This window comes from Manis pentadactyla, chromosome 3, assembly GCF_030020395.1.
Source record: "Manis pentadactyla isolate mManPen7 chromosome 3, mManPen7.hap1, whole genome shotgun sequence".
NCBI lineage: Eukaryota > Metazoa > Chordata > Mammalia > Pholidota > Manidae > Manis > Manis pentadactyla.
Window position 1 is genome coordinate 49,719,687 of NC_080021.1, and position 21,053 is coordinate 49,740,739.

The window sequence follows — 21,053 nt, forward strand, 5'->3', positions numbered from 1 at the left end:
TACATCAAGCTAAAAAGCTTCTGTACAGCAAACAACACCATCCATTAAAAAAAAAAAAAAAAAGGCACCCTGCAGTATGGCATATCTGACAAGGGGTTAACATCCAAAATATATAAAGAACTCACATGCGTAAACACCCAAAAAGCAAATAACCCAATTAAAAAATGGGTGGAGGATATGAAAAGACACCTCCAAAGAAGAAATTCAGATGGCCAACATGGAAAGATGCTCCACATTGCTAATTATCAGGGAAAGGCAAATTAAAACCGCAATGAGTATCACCTCACTGTGGAGGGCTGGAAGTATGAAGACTGGATCTGGAAGTGAGAACAGCAGATGTGAGATCACCGGATCCGGAAGTGAGGGCACCGGGAGTGTGATCACTGGAAGTGATATCATTGTGGGCAGCTCACGGAAGTGACCCTGTGCATATAAGCTGTGTTGTGAAATAAAACTGCATCACTTGTCTGCCACCAGCAGCCAGAAGACCTCCTGACCCAAACTTTAGTTTCTGTGTCTTTCCTGATATCTCTGTGTTTTTCTTGCATCTCCCATCCACTCCTCTCACGTTCAGCTGTTTTGCAAAGCTGGTCTCTGCAGGTGATCCCCAAACAAGGACCTGAGAACGGGGTGAAGAAAACTTAAGTGAGGGGACTCCCCAAGGATCAGACGTGCATCAGTACAGTTTTGGGAACCAGGAAAAATAAGGTATGGCAATAGAGCCCAGAGTGAGGTATGGATGCAATAGAGTCAGGAGTAAAATATGGGACAATCAGGGTCTAAAGACCGAGAAATCTTTGTACATATGCTTAAAGCTATGCTTCGTACCTGTGGCAGTACTGTGCACAGTCTGCAGCTAGAATCTTTGCTTGCTTTTGTGCAGGATACTTGCCCCTGGTTCCCCAAAGAAGAAACTCCCCAAAGAAGAGTGCTTCACTCTTCATGGGCCTCAGGACTTTCCTGTAGAAACATTTGCTTTATGGAATTTAGTAAAGGAAAGTTTAGATCTTTCCCCCGAGGTAACTTGTTCACCTGACAGACTTCCGGAGGAAGGCTCTATAGTTGAGCAATCAAGCAATCAAAACAAATGTTCACCAGTTACGAGGCTTTGGCTAGTGTGACAGCTCCCGTAGACTGTGAGCCATTACCTCCCAAGTATAAACAAAACAATGAGCTATTGCCTCCCAAGTATGAGCAAAAGTTGTTGAAAGAGGAGCAGCAATGTGAGAAGGAGCCCCTTGGAAATAAACAACATGGCTCCCATGGTGTCCAATATAGCAACCAGAACAATTCATATTGTGAACAGGAGGTATCTGCCTCCTTGGAGTCCGAGGTGGAGGGAAAAAGCAACACAGGGCCTTTTAACACCTTGAAACCTCCTACCGATACTGGGCCTGTCTTGACCACTTTTCAAAAATTGAAGTGTCGTCTCCTAAACCCCTGCAATCGCCACTCTGTCCTATTAGGCCTCAGAGCCACAGACTGCAAGCAGGGAACCTCTCTTCACCTTCGGGCCCCTCTAGTAGTCCACCTAACCGGGGACATTCCACCAAAGTAACTCCTGGCCCTGCTCACTGCTCAGCGTTGCAGTGCAGCTTCCACGAAGCCCAAAGGCGGGGTGAGAACATATCTAAGTTTCACTCTCTCTGCCTACCAGTCATTAAAAGGCAGGAAGGGGATAGAAATCCTATCAGACAACATAATCCTATCCCTTTCAAAACTTTGAAGGAGCTCAGACAGTCCTGCTCTCAATATGGTCCAGCTGCCCCTTTTACCTTTGCTCTCTTGGAGACAGTAACATCTGAGGCTCTGGCTCTTAATGACTGGAAAATGCTTGCTAAGCCATCTCTCACTGGAGGTGATTATTTGCTATGAAAGACTGAATTTGTAGACTGTGTGCACAACAATCTGATAGAAATTAAATGTGTAACATTCCCATCAGCCTGGATATGCTGACTGGGAAAGGGCAGTACTCCACCTTGCTGGATCAGCTTCAGTTCACTTACAAGCATATCAGCAAATTAACTTTTGTGGAAGCAAGGCTTGTAGGAGCCTGCCCACCACAGGAGCTGAAACTGAAGAGCTCAGCAGCATTCAGCAAGGCCCAGGAAAGCCTTTCCAGGAATTTGTAATGCGTTTACTGCAGGCAATATCTAGAGTAGTTACTGATTCTGAGGCTGGGAATGTTCTCGCTAAACAATTGGCTTATGAAAACGCAAACAGTACATGTCAGGGCCTTATTCAGCCTTATAAAAAAAAGGGAACTCTTTCTGACTTTGTCAAACTCTGCACAGATGTGAGATCTTCCTACATGCAGGGTGCAGCATTAGCCGCAGCACTACAAAATACATTTGGGCCCACACATAAGCCCGGCCTCTGGCAAGGGATGGAGCGCACTCTTAAAGATGAATGTTTTTGCTGTGGACAGCTCGGCCATTTTGCTCGAGAGTGCCCACACCCAAGACGGCATCCAAGGGCTTCTCCAGAAGTCTCCCCACAGCCTTGGGAAAGACCAAATAGAGTACCTGGAATTTGCCCACGGTGCCACCGAGGCAACCATTGGGCCAATGAATGTATGTCACAAACTAATATTCAGGTACTACCATTGTCAGAAAACTCCCAGCAGGGCCCACCCTGGCCCCAGCACCTCACACCAGTTAGGATGGCCAACATTCAGAAGACAAGGAACAACAAATGCTGGTAAGGATACAGAGAAAGGGGAACGCTCCTACACTATTGGTGGGACTGTAAATTAGTTCAACCATTGTGGAAAGCAATATGGAGGTTCCTCAAAACACTCAAAATAGAAATACATTTGACGCAGGAATTCCATTCCTAGGAATTTACCCAAAGAAAACAAGACCCCAGATTTAAAAGGACATATGCACCCCTATGTTTATTGCAGCACTATTTACAATAGCCAAGATATGGAAGCAACCTGTGTCCATCAGGATGAACGGATGAAGAAGAGGTCGTACATATACACAGTGGAATATTATTCATCCATAAGAAGAAAACAAATCCTACCATTTGCAACAACATGGATGGAGCTAGAGAGTATTATGCTCAGTGAAATAAGCCAGGTGGACAAAGACAAGTACCAAATGATTTCCCCCATTTGTGGAGTATAACACCAAAGCAAAAATTAAGGAACAAAACAGCAGCAGACTCACAGACTCCAAGAAGGGACTAGTGATTACCAAAGGGGAGGGGTGGGGGAGGGTGGGCGGGGAGGGAGGGTGAAGGGGATTGAGGGGTATTATGATTGGCACACATGTTGGGTGTGGGGAGGTCATGGGGAGACAGTGTAGCACAGAGAAGACAAGTAGTGACTCTGTGGCTTATTACTATGCTGATGGATAGTGACTGCAATGGGGTGTGAGGGGGGACTTGATAATATGGGTGAATGTAGTAACCACAATGTTTTTCATGTGAAACCTTAAAAAAAATAATAATAAAAAATTAAAAAAAGATGGAGGGGGTTCTGGTGATGTAAAGACCTAAAATGTGGCTAGTGAAGAGGTTGTGTGTGTGTGTGTGTGTGTGTGTGTGTGGAGTAGAGTTGAGAGTCACAGGAGTTGAGAAGGTCAAATAAATGTGAGCCTAGTGGATAGAATGAGTTTTCTAGTTGCGTCTTACAATTACTTGAGAGTGATGGCAGACAGGATGGAGTAGAAAACTCTCACATAGGTGATAGTGTCCTCCATGAATATAGGCAAGTGACATGGACATACCTGCAATGGGCAACAGTAAGAGAAGGTATAGACGGTCGATATTCACATGTAATGATCCTGACCTAGGAGAGATTTTGCAAGGCACAGATTATGCATTTTGCATATGGTAAATTAGAATGTAAACAGTAATCTTACTGGCTAATAAATATGCTGGACATCAGTGGGAAAGGCATCAGAATAAGTACCATAGAACTTGAGGGAAGCTGTGATCTAGGGTGAGAGCCATGTTTCATTTAGGGCAAGATGAAGACTAAAGATGTAGGAGGGTTTGTTTATAACAGAACAGGAGGTGAGAACAGATGCCAGCAAACTGCATGAGGCAGAGAGCATGGAGCAGTCAGCAGGCCGATCTGCTACCAATCTTAAACTCTATCTGCCTTGTGTCCCCTCTTTTTAATTTTCTGGACTCTGTTTATCAGACCTGTGTTGTGGCCAAGCTACAGATAAATTTTCCTTTATCACTCTGACACTGCTCTATCTCCCCTCCTGGTAATCAGAATAAATAGGGCTATGTTACAGCATAACCCAGTGGGGGAAGGACTTGGCCTGATAAGGGAGGAAGTGACTTTACAGTGAAGGACCTGCAGTACCTGGTCAAAGTGCCGGCAGGAACTAGGAGAGTACTTGTGGGACTCTATTCTGACAATGCTGAACAAGGGGCAGATGGCAAATAAATTTGGATAAGGGAGAGTTTATCGGTTGGAGAGCATTCTCCAGGAAGAGAAGATTGGACACCCTGGTAAGGACCTTGGAAAATATGACTATCATACTTCTGTGATGGCTCTTAGAAGCTTGAAGTAGGTGGTGGCCCATGATAAGAGAAATAGAAACATCAGAATTGCCATGGCAGATGGTGGAAGCAGGGAGCTAAATGATCAGAGAAGTGGGCATCCTAGAGTGGCTATACCATGTAAAGCTGGAAACTCTCCCAGAAGACAAAGTTCCCATTCTGATGCTCCATTTATCAAAGTGACTAGGAATTCTTTGGTGGTACGGGTGCCAGGATCACGGAGAAGCTCAGTGTGCTCTCCTTGTAGGTCATGACTGATGATGAACGATAGGTTCACAGATAGCAACAGGAGTAATAGAATCCTGAAACAATAAGGGTTAGGTGGCAGGGCTTAATCATCAGAATGGTACAAACTATCCTAAGGAGCAGCAGATGGAACTTTTGACTCAGAGAGAGCTCTGAAGATGGTTAATAGAATATGGCATCCCTATGGGGAAAGACAGAGGTAAGCCAACAAAGACGTGCTCAATCTATACAATAAGAAGAAACCAAGGAAGATGGTACAGGCTGAGAGCAGCACCCTTAATAAAAAGTCATAGGCTCTTATCCAATTTGCTGACTTGAGCCAGTTTAGCAGTCCAGAACTCATTGGCTAAAGGAGAGGCAGGAGTGCCAGGAGGGAGGACCAAGGTGAGAATACAAGGTCATGACTTCCCCAGTGCTCACCCCACCCCCAGTCCTTCCCTACAGGGATATATGGACATTCCTTTGGGAAACCATTCACTGAGGAAAAGATAATGCCCCAAAATCTGATTCCCAGGAACCTCAAGTATTATTAGGGCCTCCAATTAGAGTATATGTATACAGGACTCAGATAATAAATGGAGCTTTACCCAGATCTGGCATACAGTGGGCCCACTAAGCATGTGGACCTCTCTGGTGGTCATTTCTCCAGTCCCACATGTATCATTGGTAAGGACATACTTGGTACTTAGCACAGCACCAACACTGGTTCCTTGGCTTACAGGGTAAGAGCCATCAAAACAGTGAAAGGCTGCAGGGAGCCAAGATAGTAAATTTAAAAATATAGGAAAATGGTAGATACTGGTGCCACTTTTGGTTCCCATCTTATCTCCATTCAATTCACCATACTTACTCCTACAAAGGCCCACCAGTTCCTGGAGAATAAACAATAGACTACTGAAACTCAACCAAGTAATAACCCCAACTAGAGCTGCTCTACCAGATATGGTATCTTTACAAGAGCAGAGCTGCGTGACCTCAGGTAGCTGGTTTGAAGTGACTGGTACCATGACTGTGTTCTTTCCCAACCTTATTAGAAAGCTAAATCAGAAATTGTTCACATTCCATTGGAACAAATAATTGAAAATATTTACAGTCTTGTCCTAGGGCTATGTTGCCTCTTCTACCTTGTGTCATAATATTCTCCTAAGGAACTTGAAATACCTGGACATCCCACAGAACATCTACTACATCGATGGCATTATGCTAATAAAATTGGATTAACAAGAATTGGAAAGTGTATTGGAGGCTTTGGCAAGACATGTCAAATCCAGAAGAGTAAGAAGAAAACCCATACAAATTGTTGGGGGGGCCCATCAAATCAGTGAAGCATAGGCATTCTGGGGCCCAGGACATACTTCTCTGTGTCCTGTTTAAGAATAGTTCTCAATCATGTTCATTTTTTATAAAATATTTATTATTTTACTTTCATATTTAGATCTATGATCCATCTAGAATTGACTTTTCATATCTGTGTGAGGTAAGTGGTCAGTTCTAATTTCTTCTGTAGTGTTAATCAAGATCACCAGGATCATTTATTGAAAAAAAAAACAATTTCTCATACATTGTTCTTTCATATCATCTTTGAAAAATCAAATTACCTTATATGTGTGGATTTTTTTAGGTCTATTTTGATCCATTTGCCCATTTTTCTATCCTTATGCAATTAGAACACTTACTTAATAACTATGACCTTACAATAGATCTTGATATCTGGTAGTATAAGTACTCCAGCTTCTTTCAAAATTGTCTTGGAATTCAAATTCTCAGCCTTTGAATTTCCATATATATATTTTAGAATCTTCTTATCAATTTCCACTAAAAAATCTTCAGAAACATTATTGAAATTGAATCTGTAGATTAATTTTGGAAGAAATGACATTTTAATAACCATTAACATAGTATATTATCCCTACACTTATTTAGGATTTATTCTAATTTTTTCAATACTGTTTTGTATCACATTTTTTGATAGTTTTCTTACTAGGTATTTAATAACTTTGGGTACTATTTAGTTTATTTTGTATGTCATTTTCTATTTCTTTTCTGGAATAAGGATATTCAGTTAAATTTTGTGTATAGGTACGGTATCCAGTGACCTTATTAAATTAATTTATTAAATTGAATAGTTTGCCAATAGATTATTTTACAGTTTCAATGTACATAATTAAGTCATTTGTGAATGACTGTATTTTTTTCCTTTCCAACCATGAGACTTTTTTTTTCTCCTTTATGCATTAGTTAGAGCATCAGAAACTATGTTGAAAATAAGTGAGAGCACATATTTTGTTTCATTTCTGATGTCAGAGGGAAATGTTCAATAATTTACCTTAAATATAATGTAAGCTGTAGTTTTTTCATAGATTCCCATTATAAGATCAAAGATGTTCTCTCTATTCCTTGTCTGTTTTCTGACAGTATTTGTGATGAATGGATGTTGAATTTTATCAAGTGCTTTTTCTGCAACTACTAAGATGATTATATGATTTTTCTTCTTTTTTTCTGTTATTCTGGCAAATTACATTGATTTTCTTTTTCTCAGTTAACACGCACCTTTCCATTCCTGGAATAAGTCCCACTTAGTCATGGTCATCATTCTTATATACCACCTGATTCAATTTGCTAATTTTGTGATTAGAATTTTTGCATGTATGTCATAACTGAGATTGGTAAACCAGCCTTTAAAAGTGACATTTTTTTTCTTTTGAGAATCAGAAATTATATGATCAGAAGTGTGGGTTAGGTTGTTTACTTCGGATAGTGTGCAGGATGTAGAATGGATTAGTGCAGGAGGTGGGTGATGAGGATTGGGGGCTACTGGAGTATTAGAGAAAAGCTTGGACCAGTTTGGTACAAGTGGAAATGGAAAGAAAGGATAGACTCCCCAGTATTTAGCTCCTGATTAGATACAAGTGTAATGTTATCAAACAGAGAAATTAGGAGAAGTTGATTTGGACTTGGAGAAGAGTAAAAATGAGTTGACTTGGGGTGGAATCTTTATCTTCATCATAATTATCACCATCATTAGGATCCTTACAAAGGAATGACTGTAATTTAAGGAGTTGAAAATGCAAAGAATTACATAACTGGTTAGTATGTTAATGTGCACTCACAATCAGAAAAAAAGCAGATAATATTCTATTCGTTAAACACCTTAAAATGGAACCTGTATTTCACAGCCTAATACTGCACATTTCAGTACGTTGCGCTGTTCCTTCCCTACCACCAGGTGACGAAAGGCGCCCACGTAGCACTCCTACCTATCCCTCTGTTTCCTAGAAAGGCGTGACTCCCGGGAGCGCGCACGTTGCGGAGCCCGCGCGGATTGCTGGCGCTGTGTGCACGCACGTCGGTCAGCTGCGGTTGCGCGGCCTCACGTCGGCCCCGACCGTGAGGTCCCGGAACCATGTGGAAGCTGCTCCCTGTCGCGGGCCTGGCCCGAGGTAAGGGCGGAAGGGAGATGCGCAGGGACCGATTTCCTGGGAGCAACTGCCCGGGGCAGAGGGTCTCTGGAGCCATACCCGCCCCTCTCGCCGCCTTCCGGTCCGCCCGGAGGTTGCGCAAGGGGCGCTAAGGCCGCGCGTTTAGTGTGTGCGGACCGCGTCGTCTGCCCGCATGGCGGGCTGCTTTCCAGCCGGCCTGCAGCCCGAACCGTGCAGTCGGCCTGCGGCGCTGGGACCGCCAGTGACGCTCGGGACCGGCTTCGCTGACGAGACCTCGGGCGGGGCGCAGATGGCCTGCCCGCTTGAGCCGTGGCTGGGTGCTTGCGGTGACAAGCTTTTGGGGAAACACACAGAATAAGTTACTACAGGCTAGACCACACGATGGCAGCGGATGACTGTCTTGAGCACTTTTACTTTTGTGAAGGACCGCAGAGGTGACGGGTAAATGGCAACCGTGGGAAAGCTTAATTTCAAATTTTGTATCAACACCTTTTACCATTTTGTCATCAGAACAACAGAAAAGTAGTTTTTTTTTCTTGTCTGCATCTCCTGCCATGGAAACATGATGTTCTCATGTTAATTGGTTGCTTAGGGCGTGTAGGGTTTGCGAGGTGGCTAAGCAGGTGTGGTGTATGATTGGGTCTTGTCCTTATGAACTTTACATTATACTTGGCAAAGAGATCTGTGTAGAGGGTAAATTTGAAGAGGGCCAAATGAACAGTAAGGAAAGTAAATACTGTAAAGACTGAAAAATCAAGGTATCACTCTGAACTTGGAGCATGTGCAGGTAGAACATAAACTTGGTGGGCGAGTAGAAGTCAGTTCTTTGGAGGAATAGTTGTAGCCTGTCGCTGAATCTCAGGGTTCCTGCAGAGTGGTAGCAGAAGAGAAATGCCTGTAGTGTCAATGGTTGGCATTCTTACCTTTTGAAGACCCGTGAACTCTTCAGACTCTAATGGAAGCTACGGGCCCATTCCTCTAGAAAGAAATGTAGGTAAACCAGCACACAACTTTTTCCTTGAAACTTTTTCCTCGGAGCAGTTAAGAATCTCTAATTAATAAAATACATTCCAGACGTGGTCAAGGCTTACCTGAACTCCTTCCTGCTTGTCTGGTTTATCTGCGCAGTCAGCATACTACTCTGGTAACGGACTCTACTCTCAGACTAAACTTTACAAGTTTCCAGCGCATAGGCAACATAAATCTACAAGTCTCCAAAATACATCATTTGTAATTTCCAACATTAAAAAAAAAATAACCCTTTCCCACTGGTTTGAAATGCTTACTTTTAATCCAAAAATATACACTTGAATCTAGTCTGAACTTTTCTTGCATTGATCTATGTTGTTAACCTCTGATCCAATACCATACTTTTTCATTACTATAGGTTTATAGCCTATTTTACCATCTGATAGGGGAAATTCTCATTACATTTTATTTTTCCAATGGATTTTTGAATATGTTTATCAAATTCCATACATAGTATTATGATTTTGTTTGGTGATGCATTAATGTGTAAGTTAATTACAAGTGTTGATACTTTTCAATATTGTTTTCTTTTTAGAAAATGGTAGAGCTTCCCATCTATTTAGATAGTCTTTTCCACCTTTCAGTCGGGCTTGATTAGAAAAAACAGGTTTGTTTTATGTAATGTTGATTATTAACACTTAATAGCAAAATAATATTTTATCTAAATATTTGCCATACTTATATCACTTATACACTTATGTGTATGTATGTATAAACGTGTCTGTATCAATTTACTTTTTTTTAATTCTCTTAGAACCTTACAGGCTTTTGACTGGTGTTGAGTACATTGTTGGAAGGAAAAACTGTGGCATTCTAATTGAAGATGATCAGTCAATCAGTCGAAATCATGCTGTGTTAACTGCTAACTTTTCTGTGTCCAAACTGGTATGTTACTAATTTTATTTCACTAGCCTACAGTAATAGAGTTGAAATCACAAGATAACCTTGGTGCATATGTAAGAGAGAGTCCCTTCATTTCATAAAGCTGTTAAGATTTTTTCAAAGTGTAAACACAATAAAATACGTACGTTTTGGCAGTGGTGCCAGTGGTATTTGTTTATTATGAGATTGGAAGTTTCTGTACTAGTATTTTACTGTTTATTTTTGTGATTTAGAAGTAGAACATACTTACATGTGTTTACTTAACATTTATTGAACGTTTACTGTGTGTCAATCTCTGTTTCAAGCCTGGGAATACAGCAGTGAACAGGCTGTCACAACTCCTGCTTTAAATTTAAAGAGTTTGTGTGGCCATGTGAACATTAAATTTCCCATATAAAGAAGATTTCACACTGAGATATGGTTTGTTTTATTAGAGAAAAACAGCTATTGCTTATGCCCCCCAGCTTCTTTGAATGCCTTTGACTTTGGTTGGCTGTTTTAATCACAACCATGGCTGATAAAAGTAATATAGATACATACAAATAGCTGTGCTCGTGATAATGTTGATGGTAATATGTGAGAAAAGCCATTGTTTTGAGCAAAGACTGCATATTAGCAAATACTGAATCTGATCAGTGCTATTTAGTTTTGTGTTTGTATTCTTTTATTTTTATTAAGGTATCATTGATATATAATCTTACAAAGGTTTCACATGAGCAGCATTGTGGTTAAAACAGTCAGCCATTATTATCAAGTCCCACCACACTCCCTTGCAGTCACTGTCCATCAGTGTAGTAAGATCCTATAGAGTCACTACTTGTCTTCTCTGTGCTACACTGTCTTCCCCGTGACCCCACACACACCATGTGTGCCAATTATAATGCCCCTCAATCCCCTTCTCCCTCCCTCCCCACCCCCTTGTCATTGGCAACTAGTAGTTCCTTCTTGGAGTTTGTGAATCTGCTGCTGTTTTGTTCCTTCAGTTTTGCTTTGTTGTTATACTCCACAAATGAGTGAAATCATTTGGTACTTGTCTTTCTCTGGCTGATTTCACTGACCATAATAGTTCCATCCATGTTGTTGCAAATGGTAGGATTTGTTTTCTTTCGATGGCTGAATAATATCCCTTAGTGTATATGTACCACATCTTCTTTATCCATTCATCTATCAATGGACACTTAGGTTGCTTCCATATCTTGGCTATTGTAAATAGTGCTGCGATAAACATAGGGGTGCATATGTCTTTTTGAATCTGGAATCTTGTTTTTTTGGGTAAGTTCCTAGGAGTGGAATTCCTGGGTCAAATAGTATTTCTACTTTTAGTTTTTTGAGGAACATCCATACTGTTTTCCACAATGGTTGAAATAATTATATTCCACCAACAGTGTAGGAGGGTTCCCCTTTCTCTGCATCCTTGCCAGCATTTGTTGTTGTTTGTCTTTGGATGGTGGCCATCCTAACTGGTGTGAGGTGATATTTCATTGTGGTTTTAATTTGTATTTCCCTGATGATTAGCGATGTAGAGCATTTTTTCATGTACTCGTTAGCCATCTTAATTTCTTCTTTGGAGATGTATCTGTTCAACACTCCGACCATTTTTTAATCCGGTTATTTGCTTTTTGGGTATTGAAGTGGGTGAGTTCTTTATATATTTTGTATGTTAACTCCTTGTCAGATATGTCATTTACAGATATATTCTCCCATACTGGGATGCCTTTTTGTTCTGCTGATGGTGCTCTTTGCTGTACAGAAGCTTTTTAGCTTAATGTAGTCCCATTTGTTCATTTTTGCTTTTGTTTCCATTGCCTGAGGTGATGCATTCAGGAAAACGTTGCTCATGTTTCTATTCAAGAGATTTTTATCTCTGTTTTCTTCTAAATGTTTTATGGTTTCATGACTTACATTCAGGTCTTTGATCCATTTCGAATTTACTTTTGTGTAATGGGATAAACAATAATCCAGTTTCATTCTCTTTCATGTAGCTCTCCAGTTTTGCCAACACCAGTTGTTTAAGAGGCTGTCATTTCTCCATTGTAAATCCATTGCTTCTTTATTATATATTAATTGGCTATATGTGTGTGGGTTTATATCTGGGCTGTCTATTCTATTCCACTGATCTATGAGTCTGTTCTTGTGCCGGTACCAAATTGTCTTAATTACTGTTGCTTTGTGGTGTCGCTTAAAGATGGGGAGTGTAATCCCCCCAGCATTATTCTTCCTTCTCAGGATTGCTTGGGCTATTTGGGGTCTTTTGTGGTTGCATATGCATTTTAGAACTATTTGTTCTAGTTTGTTGAAGATTGCTCTTGGTATTTTGATAGGGAGTGCATGGATTGCTTTACGCAGGATGGCCATTTTGACAATATTAATTCTTCCTATCCATGAGTATGGGATGTATTTCCATTTATTATTGTCCTCTTTAGTTTCTCTCATAAGTGTCTTGTAGTTTTCATCGTATAGGTCTTTCACCTCCTTGGTTAGGTTTATTCCAAGGTATTTTCATTCTTTTAGATGCAATTGTGAATGGAATTGTTTTCCTAATTTCTCTTTCCACTAGTTCATTGTGGGTATATTGGAATGCCACAGATTTCTGCATATTAATTTTGTATCCTGCAACTTTGCTGAATTCAGTTATTAGTTTTAATAGTTTGGGGATGGATTCTTTAGGGGTTTTTATGTACAATAGCCTGTCATCTTCAAACAGTGACAGTTTGACTTCTCTACCAATCTGGATGCCGTTTATTTCTTTGTGTTGTCTGATTGTCATGGTGAGGATCTCCAGTACTATGTTGAGTAAAAGTAGGTAGAGTGGGCATCTTTGTCTTATTCCTTATCTTAGAGGAAAAGCTTTCAGCTTTCGCTGTAAGTATGTTGTTAGCTGTGGTATGTCATATATGGCCTTTGTTATGTTGAGGTACTTGCCCTCTACTAGCATTTTATTGAGAGTTTTTACCATGAATGGATGTTGAATTTTGTCCAATGCTTTCTCAGCATCTATTGAAATGGTCATGTGATTTTTGTCCTTTTTGTTGATGTGGTGTATGATGTTGATGGATTTTCGAATGTTGTACCATCCTTGCATCCGTGGAATAAATCCTACTTGATCATGATGCATGAACTTTTTGATGTATTTTTGAATTTGGTTTGCTAATATTTTGTTGAGGATATTTGCCTCTATGTTTATTAGGGATATTGGTCTGTAATTTTCTTTTTTTGTAGTTTCTTTGGCTAGTTTTGGTATTAGAGTGATGCTGGCCTCATAGAATGAGTTTGGAAGTATTCCCTCTCCTACTTTTGGAAAACTTTAAGGAGGATGAGTATTAGGTCTTCACTAAATGGTTGATAAAATTCAGCGGTGGAGTCATCTGGTCCAGGCATTTTGTTCTTAAGTAGCTTTTCGATTGCCAGTTCAATTTCATTGCTGGTAATTGATCTGATCTAAATTTTCCGTTTCTTCCTGTTTCTTCCGTTTCTTCTTGGAAGGTTGTAGTTTTCTAGAAAGATGTCCATTTCTTTTAGGTTATCCAATTTGTTAGCATTTAATTTTTTATCATATTCTCTAATAATTCTTTGTATTTCTGTGGTTTCCATTGTGATTTTTCCTCTCTCACTCGTGATTCTCTTGATGTGTGTAGACTCTTTTTTTCTTGATGGGTCTGGCTAGGGGTTTATCTGTTTATTTTCTTGAAGAACCAGCTCCTGCTTTCATTTGTTCTTTCTATTGTTTTATTGTTTTCAATTTTATTTATTGCTTCTCTGATCTTTATTATGTCCCTCCTTCTACTGACTTTGGGCCTCATTTGTTCTTCTTTTTCTTGTTCCATTAATTGTGAGTGTAGACTGATCATATGGGATTGTTCTTCTTTCCTGAGGTAGGCCTGTATTGCAATAAACTTCCCTCTTAGCATGGCCTTCACTGTGTCCCACATGTTTCAGGGTGTTGAGTTATTTTCATTTGTCTCTATATATTGCTTGATCTCTGTTTTAATTTGGTCATTGATCCATTGACAATTTAGGAGCATGTTAAGCCTCCATATATTTGTGGGTTTTTTGTTTTCTTTGCATAATTTATTTCTAGCTTCATACCTTTGTGGTCTGAGAAGCTGGTTGGTTTAATTTCAGTCCTTCTGAATTTACTGAGGCCCTTTTTGTGGACTGGTATATGATCTATTCTGGAAAATATTCCATGTGTACTTGAGAAGAATGTGTATCCTGCTATTTTTTGGTGGAGTGTTCTGTAGATGTCTGTTATGTCCATCTGTTCTAATGTGTTGTCCAGTGCCTCTGTCTCCTTACTTATTTTCTGTCTGGTTGATCTGTTCTTTGGAATGAGTGGTGTGTTGAAGTCTCCTAAAGTGAATGCATTGCTTTCTATTTCCCCCTCTGATTCTGATAGTATTTGTTTCACATATGTAGGCGCCCTTATGTTGGGTGCATAGATATTTATATACTCTTGTTGTGTTGATCTCTTTATCATTATGTAATGTCCTTCTTTGTCTGTTGTGACTTTCTTTGTTTTGAAGTCTATTTGTCTGATACAAGTACTGCAACACCTTCTTTTCTCTCCCTATTGTTTGCATGATGTGTCTTTTTCCATGCCTTCACTTTTAGTCTGTGTATGTCTTTGAGTTTGAAGTGAGTCTCCTGTAGGCAGCATATACATGGGTCTTGTTTTGTTAGCCATTCAGTAACACTGTCCTTTCGTTGGTGCAGTCAGTCCATTTACATTTAGGGTAATTATCAATAGATATGTACTTACTGCCATTGCAGGCTGTAGATGCATGGTTACCAAAGGTTCAAGGGTAGCTTCTTTGCTATATAGTAGTCTAACTTAACTCACTTAGTATGCTATTACAAACACAATGTAAAGGGTTTTTTTTTCTCCCTTCTTTTTCTTCATCCTACACTCTTTATGTATTAGCTGTATATTCTGTACTCTGTGTATCCCTTGACTGACTTTGGATGTAGTTGATTTAATTTTGCATTTGCTGAGTAATTAATTGGTCTGCTTCCTTAACTGTGGTTTTATTTTCTCTGGTGACAGCTATTTAGCCTTATTAGCACTTCCATCTATAGCAGTCCCTCCAAAATACACTGTAGAGATGGTTTGTGGGAGACAAATTCTCTCTACTTCTGCTTATCTGAAAATTGTTTAATGCCTCCTTCAAATTTAAATGATCATCTTGCCAGACCTAGTATTCTTGGTTTGAGGCTCTTCTGTATCATTGCATTAAATATATCATGCCTCTTCCTTCTGGCCTGTAAGGTTTCTACTGAGAAGTCTGATGATAGCTTAATGGGGTTTCCTTTGTATGTGATCTTTTTTCTGTCTCTGGCTGCTTTTAATACTCTGTCCTTGATCTTTGCCATTGTAATTATTATGTGTCTTGGTGTTGTGTTCCTTGGGTCCCTTGTGTTGGGAGACCTGTGCACTTCCATGGCCTGAGAGTATTTCCTTCTTCAGATGGGTGAAGTTTTCAGGAATTATTTCCTCAAAGACACTTCCTATACCTTTTTCTCCTCTTCTTCTGGTACACCTAACTGCAAATATTGTTCTGTTTGGATTTGACACACACTTCTCTCAATATTCTTTCATTCCTAGAGATCCTTTTTTCTCTTTGTGCCTCACCTTTGTATTTCTGTTCTCTAATTTCTGTTTCATTTACTGTCTTTTCTACCTCATCTAATCTGCTTTTAAATCCCTCCATTGTATGTTTCATTACAAATACTGTATTTTTCAAAGTTTCTATCTCTTTCTTGAATTCCTCACTGAGGTCTTGAATATTTTTCTGCAACTCTGTGACCATGCTTAAGATTTTTACTTTGAAATCTTTATCAGGAAAATTGGTGATTTCAGTTTCACTTGGCCCTCTTTCTGGTATTTGAGGGATTTTGGTGTGAACCAGGTTCCTTCGACATCTCATATTTGTAGATGGTGCCTTTTAGTGCCCAGAAGCTCTACTCTCTGGAGCTGCCCAGCCCCTGGAGTGGTGGTGGGTGTCACAGGTGAGCTGCGCCAGTTCCTGCTGGGACGAAAGCTCTTTCCTGCTTTCTGGATGCAGTTTCTGTCTCCACTGCCAGGGCCAGTAGGCCAAACGCAGAAGGAAGAGCCTCTGCATTATGCCCCTATAGCTGCCATGGGCAGGACAGCCCTCTGGCTGGCCTGGTGCAATAGCTGGGCAGCAGGTTTGAGAACTGATGTCGGCTTAGAGGAAGGAGCGGCAGGCTGCATATTGCCATGGGACACCTTGGTGGGCATTGCCAGCCAGGGGTATGGAGTGCCTGAAGCTCCTGAAAGTTCCCAACCTGCTGGGCTCAGTGCGCCAGGACAATTTTGTCCACTTGTCCTTTCTCCTAAGCAGCAAGCTCTGTGTAATCCTTGCCCCTTTAGCATTCCTCTTGTTGGGAAGTCTATCAAAGTGCTCGCCTTTCTTTTGTCCAAGAGTGGCCAGTTGTCGGTACCTGTTCTCCATAAGTGGCTAGAATCTCAGTCTCGCCGAGTAGTCTGCCTGTTTTAGCTTTCCAACCCCATAATCTCCAGAGCACCATGTAATGTAGGTTCATGCTCCCAGAGCAGATCTCCAGGGCTTGGTGTTCAACAGTCCTAGGCCTCCACTCCCTCCCTGCTCCATTTCTCTTCTTCCCGCTGGTGAGCTTGGATCAGGGGAGGGATTGGGTCCCACCAGATCGCAACTTTGCTGCTTTCCCCTTTTCCTTGAGGTCTTCTCTTTTCCCCAGATGTAGGCAGTCTGTCCCAGTCTTCTTTCTGGTTGCTTTTTCAGGATTAGTTGTATTTGCTATATTATTTGTGGTTTTCGGAGGAGGTTTCTGTCTCACTTTCCGTGCTGCTGTCTTTCTCAACCTTTTCTTTTGAAATCTTTCCCCCTGAGAATTATATTTACTGAGTGGTAAAAGACTTAAATTATTTGTTGATTTATTTATTTTTTTCTCCAGAGTCAAACGGATGAAATTCCTATATTGACAATAAAAGATAATTCTAAGTATGGTACCTTTGTTAATGAGGAAAAAATGCAGAATGGCCTTACCTTAACTTTGAAGACAGGGGATAGAGTTACTTTTGGAGTGTTTGAAAGTAAATTCAGGTAAGAATTTTTTTAACAGTCAGTTTTAGTTTACACTAATCAAATTCTAAAAGACAAGGATATTTATAGGTAATGAATTGAAAGCCATCTAATTAGTTCCTACTTACTGCAGTAGTGAACTTTGCTCCACATGTGGTTAGTGCATTTTGTCAATCAAAGATAGTGACATGATTAACCAAAAGTGTGATTGGACTCTGAGAACCTTGATGGGAACAGTGTTTTTTCAGTTCCACATAGGTGAGATTATAATGTTAACTTTGATTGTTGCCTTTTTTTAATTGTGAGTTAAGACTTAGGAAGTGGTAATTTCGTAAGTCAAAGTTTAATGCTACATAAAAATTAAAATAACAGCATGTGATGTGAAATTAAAATTTAAAGTAAGTTGCTGTTTTTTTAACAAAGTTGCTGTTTTTTTAACAATGATAATACACCTTTATGTAACTTATTCTCATTTACAGAGTAGAGTATGAGCCTTTGGTTGCATGCTCTTCTTGTTTAGATGTTTCTGGGAAAACTGCTCTAAATCAAGCTGTATTGCAACTTGGAGGACTTACTATAAACAATTGGACAGAAGAATGTACTCACCTTGTCATGGTATCAGTTAAAGTTACCATTAAAGTAGGTTGAATACCTTTTTATTATGTTAATAAGTTCTTTGAATTTAAGCTTACTTACCCACTATATACAGATGTTTTTAAAGTCATTTACTTTATAACTATCAGACCTGTTAGATTTATACATGCCAGCCCCATGCCATTGCATACCATTTAGGCTACAATGGCTTTTCAGATAATCTGTTTATTATCTGAGAGAAGCAAAAGCTCATAAAATTGTTTCATATTTTAACATCTTGAAAAATGATTTGTTATCCTTTCACCAAGAAGTTTGTTACAGTGTGTAGTTTGTGTCTTCAGTCTAAGAGCAAAGAGACTGAGATCAAGTGCCCGTCTTCACAGTTAGCATCTCTAGTCTCTTTCATCAAATTATCTTCCTCCAGATCACTTCATGATCTCATGCTCTCTTATTTAAGTTTTTATTTACTTCAAGGCCCTAATCACAAGATGTTTTTAGCTCTTCTAGTTTAATATTACCTTAATGTATCTTTACAATCTTGAGATATATAGATACGTACCTTTTGAAGATGCTGAATATTCATTAAAACAGTAATATATTCCAGTATGTTTTCAGATTTTGCATCTTTATCAGATTTGGTTATAGCCAAAGCTAATTGAAGAATAACATTGAGAGGTGATTTGTCTCCTTTTAAACAGGTTGACTGTAGATACATGGGATTGTTTTAGGTTAATACCTTAGTGAACAACAACAGATATTTTAGGTGATTTTATTAGATGACACAATTACTATCTAATATAATTAAATTAGAATATGCATCTTATAGTTCAAGAGGTGTCATAGAAAAAGGCTGGCTTGTTCAGATTGAACCTCAAGTTAAACTTGTATGTTTATGGGATTATCTCTGGTTAAAGATCTCTTCATCTTTGCAAGTTTATGACATTGATTCATAAACTCAGCAGACTGATCAGCCTCTTGAGTACTAAGTTATGCTAATAAATCAAAATGTCCATTTATTAGTTTATAGTAGGGATACACCTTAATAGTTACCAGGATATTTATGTGTTGAGTCTAACACAGTACCCTTGAAGTTATCAAGGTACCTGGGAAGTGAAATCGGTAATAATGCCCTTGCTTGGTGGGTATGAAATAAAAGCAAAAGCAGTGAAATGGCCTTGAGATCGTTTTTTACTGAGACTGCTGAATTGGACACTAGCATCTGTTCACCTGAGTACGCACTGTTCCAGTGACTGAAGATGCTAATGGCCGTTTCGTCACTTGAGACTAGAGTACAGATAAGCACCAACAAAAGCTTGCAGAGCAGCCCTCCTTTTTCAGTATTTCTGATTGATCATGTGCCAAAGAAGAGAACCTTGTCATTATATATATATGTTTTTAGATACTTTGGGAGTAAATTTTCCAAAAGTATAGGTTAGCATATATTTTTTAAATCACTGAATGTTAGAACCAAAAGGAAACTTAGAGGGTATTCCATTCAAGTTTTTTCTGAAGAGGACACCAAGGCACAGAACAGTTAAATCCTCTGCTCAGTATCACATGTGTTGGAGCTTACTCAGTCCAATGTTGAATTGCACATTACTGTTTCATGTCGGAAGTCAATTATTTTATTCATGTGTGAGGTTGGTGTGTCTCAGATTCCATTGGAAGACACCCTAAATTGCTTGCTCATATTTAAATAATACCCCATGTTATTAGAAGCATTCTTACAAATTCTTTAGTTTGATTATTTCCTAGAATTATGCTGAATCTTCTTTATTTTCATTGCTAATGGTGGTGTTTTTTATCTTCCTCAGATTTTATGGATATATTTTATTTGAGGCTTATAACATAATTCACTTGTTAGTTGTTTCTTTCCCCCCGCTTATCTGTGTATACTTATTTTGAGCTTATGCTCAACCCCAAACAGTTACTCCTTTATTTACTTTCTTGAAAAGACCTTATTCCATGGTTAAAGTATGTGATACGCAATTACACATACCAATTTTGGAATACATTTTTAATTTGACTTGTATTTTGTTAAGTTGTTCCCAGTGCCCCAAGTGGTTTTTAAATTAATACTGTAATTATGGCTTCTTACAATTGAGTGATTACATAGGAATTTGTATGCCAAAACTGAGCAGTGGACGAATACTGACTTCTGTTTTACAGATTATGGCTCCTTTATAAATTTAGAGACGTAAGAGGAAAACTGAATAGAACAGCCCTGTTGTACCCTATAACTTAAGACTTTTCTTTAAAAAAAGCTAGCATTCAGGTATGTTTTTTTCTCTTTAGACAATATGTGCACTCATTTGTGGACGTCCAATTGTAAAGCCAGAATATTTTACTGAGTTTCTTAAAGCAGTTCACTCCAAGAAACAGCTTCCACAAATTGAAAGGTACATTTTATATTGTAAATAAAATATAACATACAGAATGTGATAGTACTTATTTTGTTCAGATTAATACCCTTTTAATGACTCTTTCAGGGTGTAATATTACAGTTCAGCTTTATTAATGAAATATTTTGTTGGTATGTGAAGAAAGATTCCCCCGGTTTTTTGTTGATTCTTATTTCAGTGAAACAAACGTTATATATGTGCCAATATTTAAAGAAAAAAATTGAAGGACAGTAAATGGCACAAAGGTAAAATCAGAAGACCTACTGTGCCAATGCTGGGCATCATGCATTGGGCATCATGCAAGTGGGACCCTGGAATTCTGTGGTGCAGCAGCCTGTTCTGGAGCCACACTGTCCTGGGTCAGAATATTAACAGCACTATGGCTTTGAGAATGGAGCTTATTTCTCCTCAGTGTCAATTACCTCCTTTGGAAAATGAGACTAATATCTGTTCTGCTGAGTATTTAAGTATTTAGTATTATTAATAAGTATTAGTTATTTTAATAGTTTATATAAAGTCTCAGCACATTGCCTGGCATCATAATAGGTGCCTGTTAAATGTTGCTAGTTGCAATAGTATTTAGGAAGATGCATCATAGCTTTATTATTATTATTATTATTATCTTGGATGATGTGCTAAACTTGTAAGCCACCAAACTAAAGGTTCTATCTGCTGTATCTATTTGTATTTGTGATGCTTTGAAGTAATACAAACTGTGGTTGAGGAGGAAGATATTTGGATTTTTTTTACAGATTGCATGATTAAAATGCTGGTGACTATAAAATGGTGGGTGTATTTAGTCAACTTAGCACAAGAAGATAAACTTGCTTAAAATATGTGTCAGGTTATAGTCT

At 39.2% G+C, this 21,053-nt stretch overlaps 1 protein-coding gene across 4 annotated transcripts in view; it reads left to right on the forward strand.

The window, feature by feature from the left end:
- Positions 1-6,231: 6,231 nt before the first annotated feature.
- Positions 6,232-21,053, forward strand: part of NBN (nibrin) — a 71,219-nt gene continuing 56,397 nt past the window's right edge. The window contains exons 1-7 of one of the 4 annotated variants that reach the window (XM_036932658.2): positions 6,233-6,247; positions 8,047-8,210; positions 9,143-9,200; positions 9,994-10,124; positions 17,076-17,224; positions 17,683-17,842; positions 20,093-20,196. In XM_036932658.2, the coding sequence (XP_036788553.2) occupies positions 17,151-17,224; positions 17,683-17,842; positions 20,093-20,196 (338 nt within the window). In that variant the 5' untranslated portion in view covers positions 6,233-6,247; positions 8,047-8,210; positions 9,143-9,200; positions 9,994-10,124; positions 17,076-17,150. Of the gene's footprint in view, positions 6,248-8,046; positions 8,211-8,509; positions 8,652-9,142; positions 9,201-9,993; positions 10,125-17,075; positions 17,225-17,682; positions 17,843-20,092; positions 20,197-21,053 lie in introns of those variants that run through there. The other 3 variants (XM_036932639.2, XM_057497906.1, XM_036932668.2) reach the window with 3 other exon arrangements.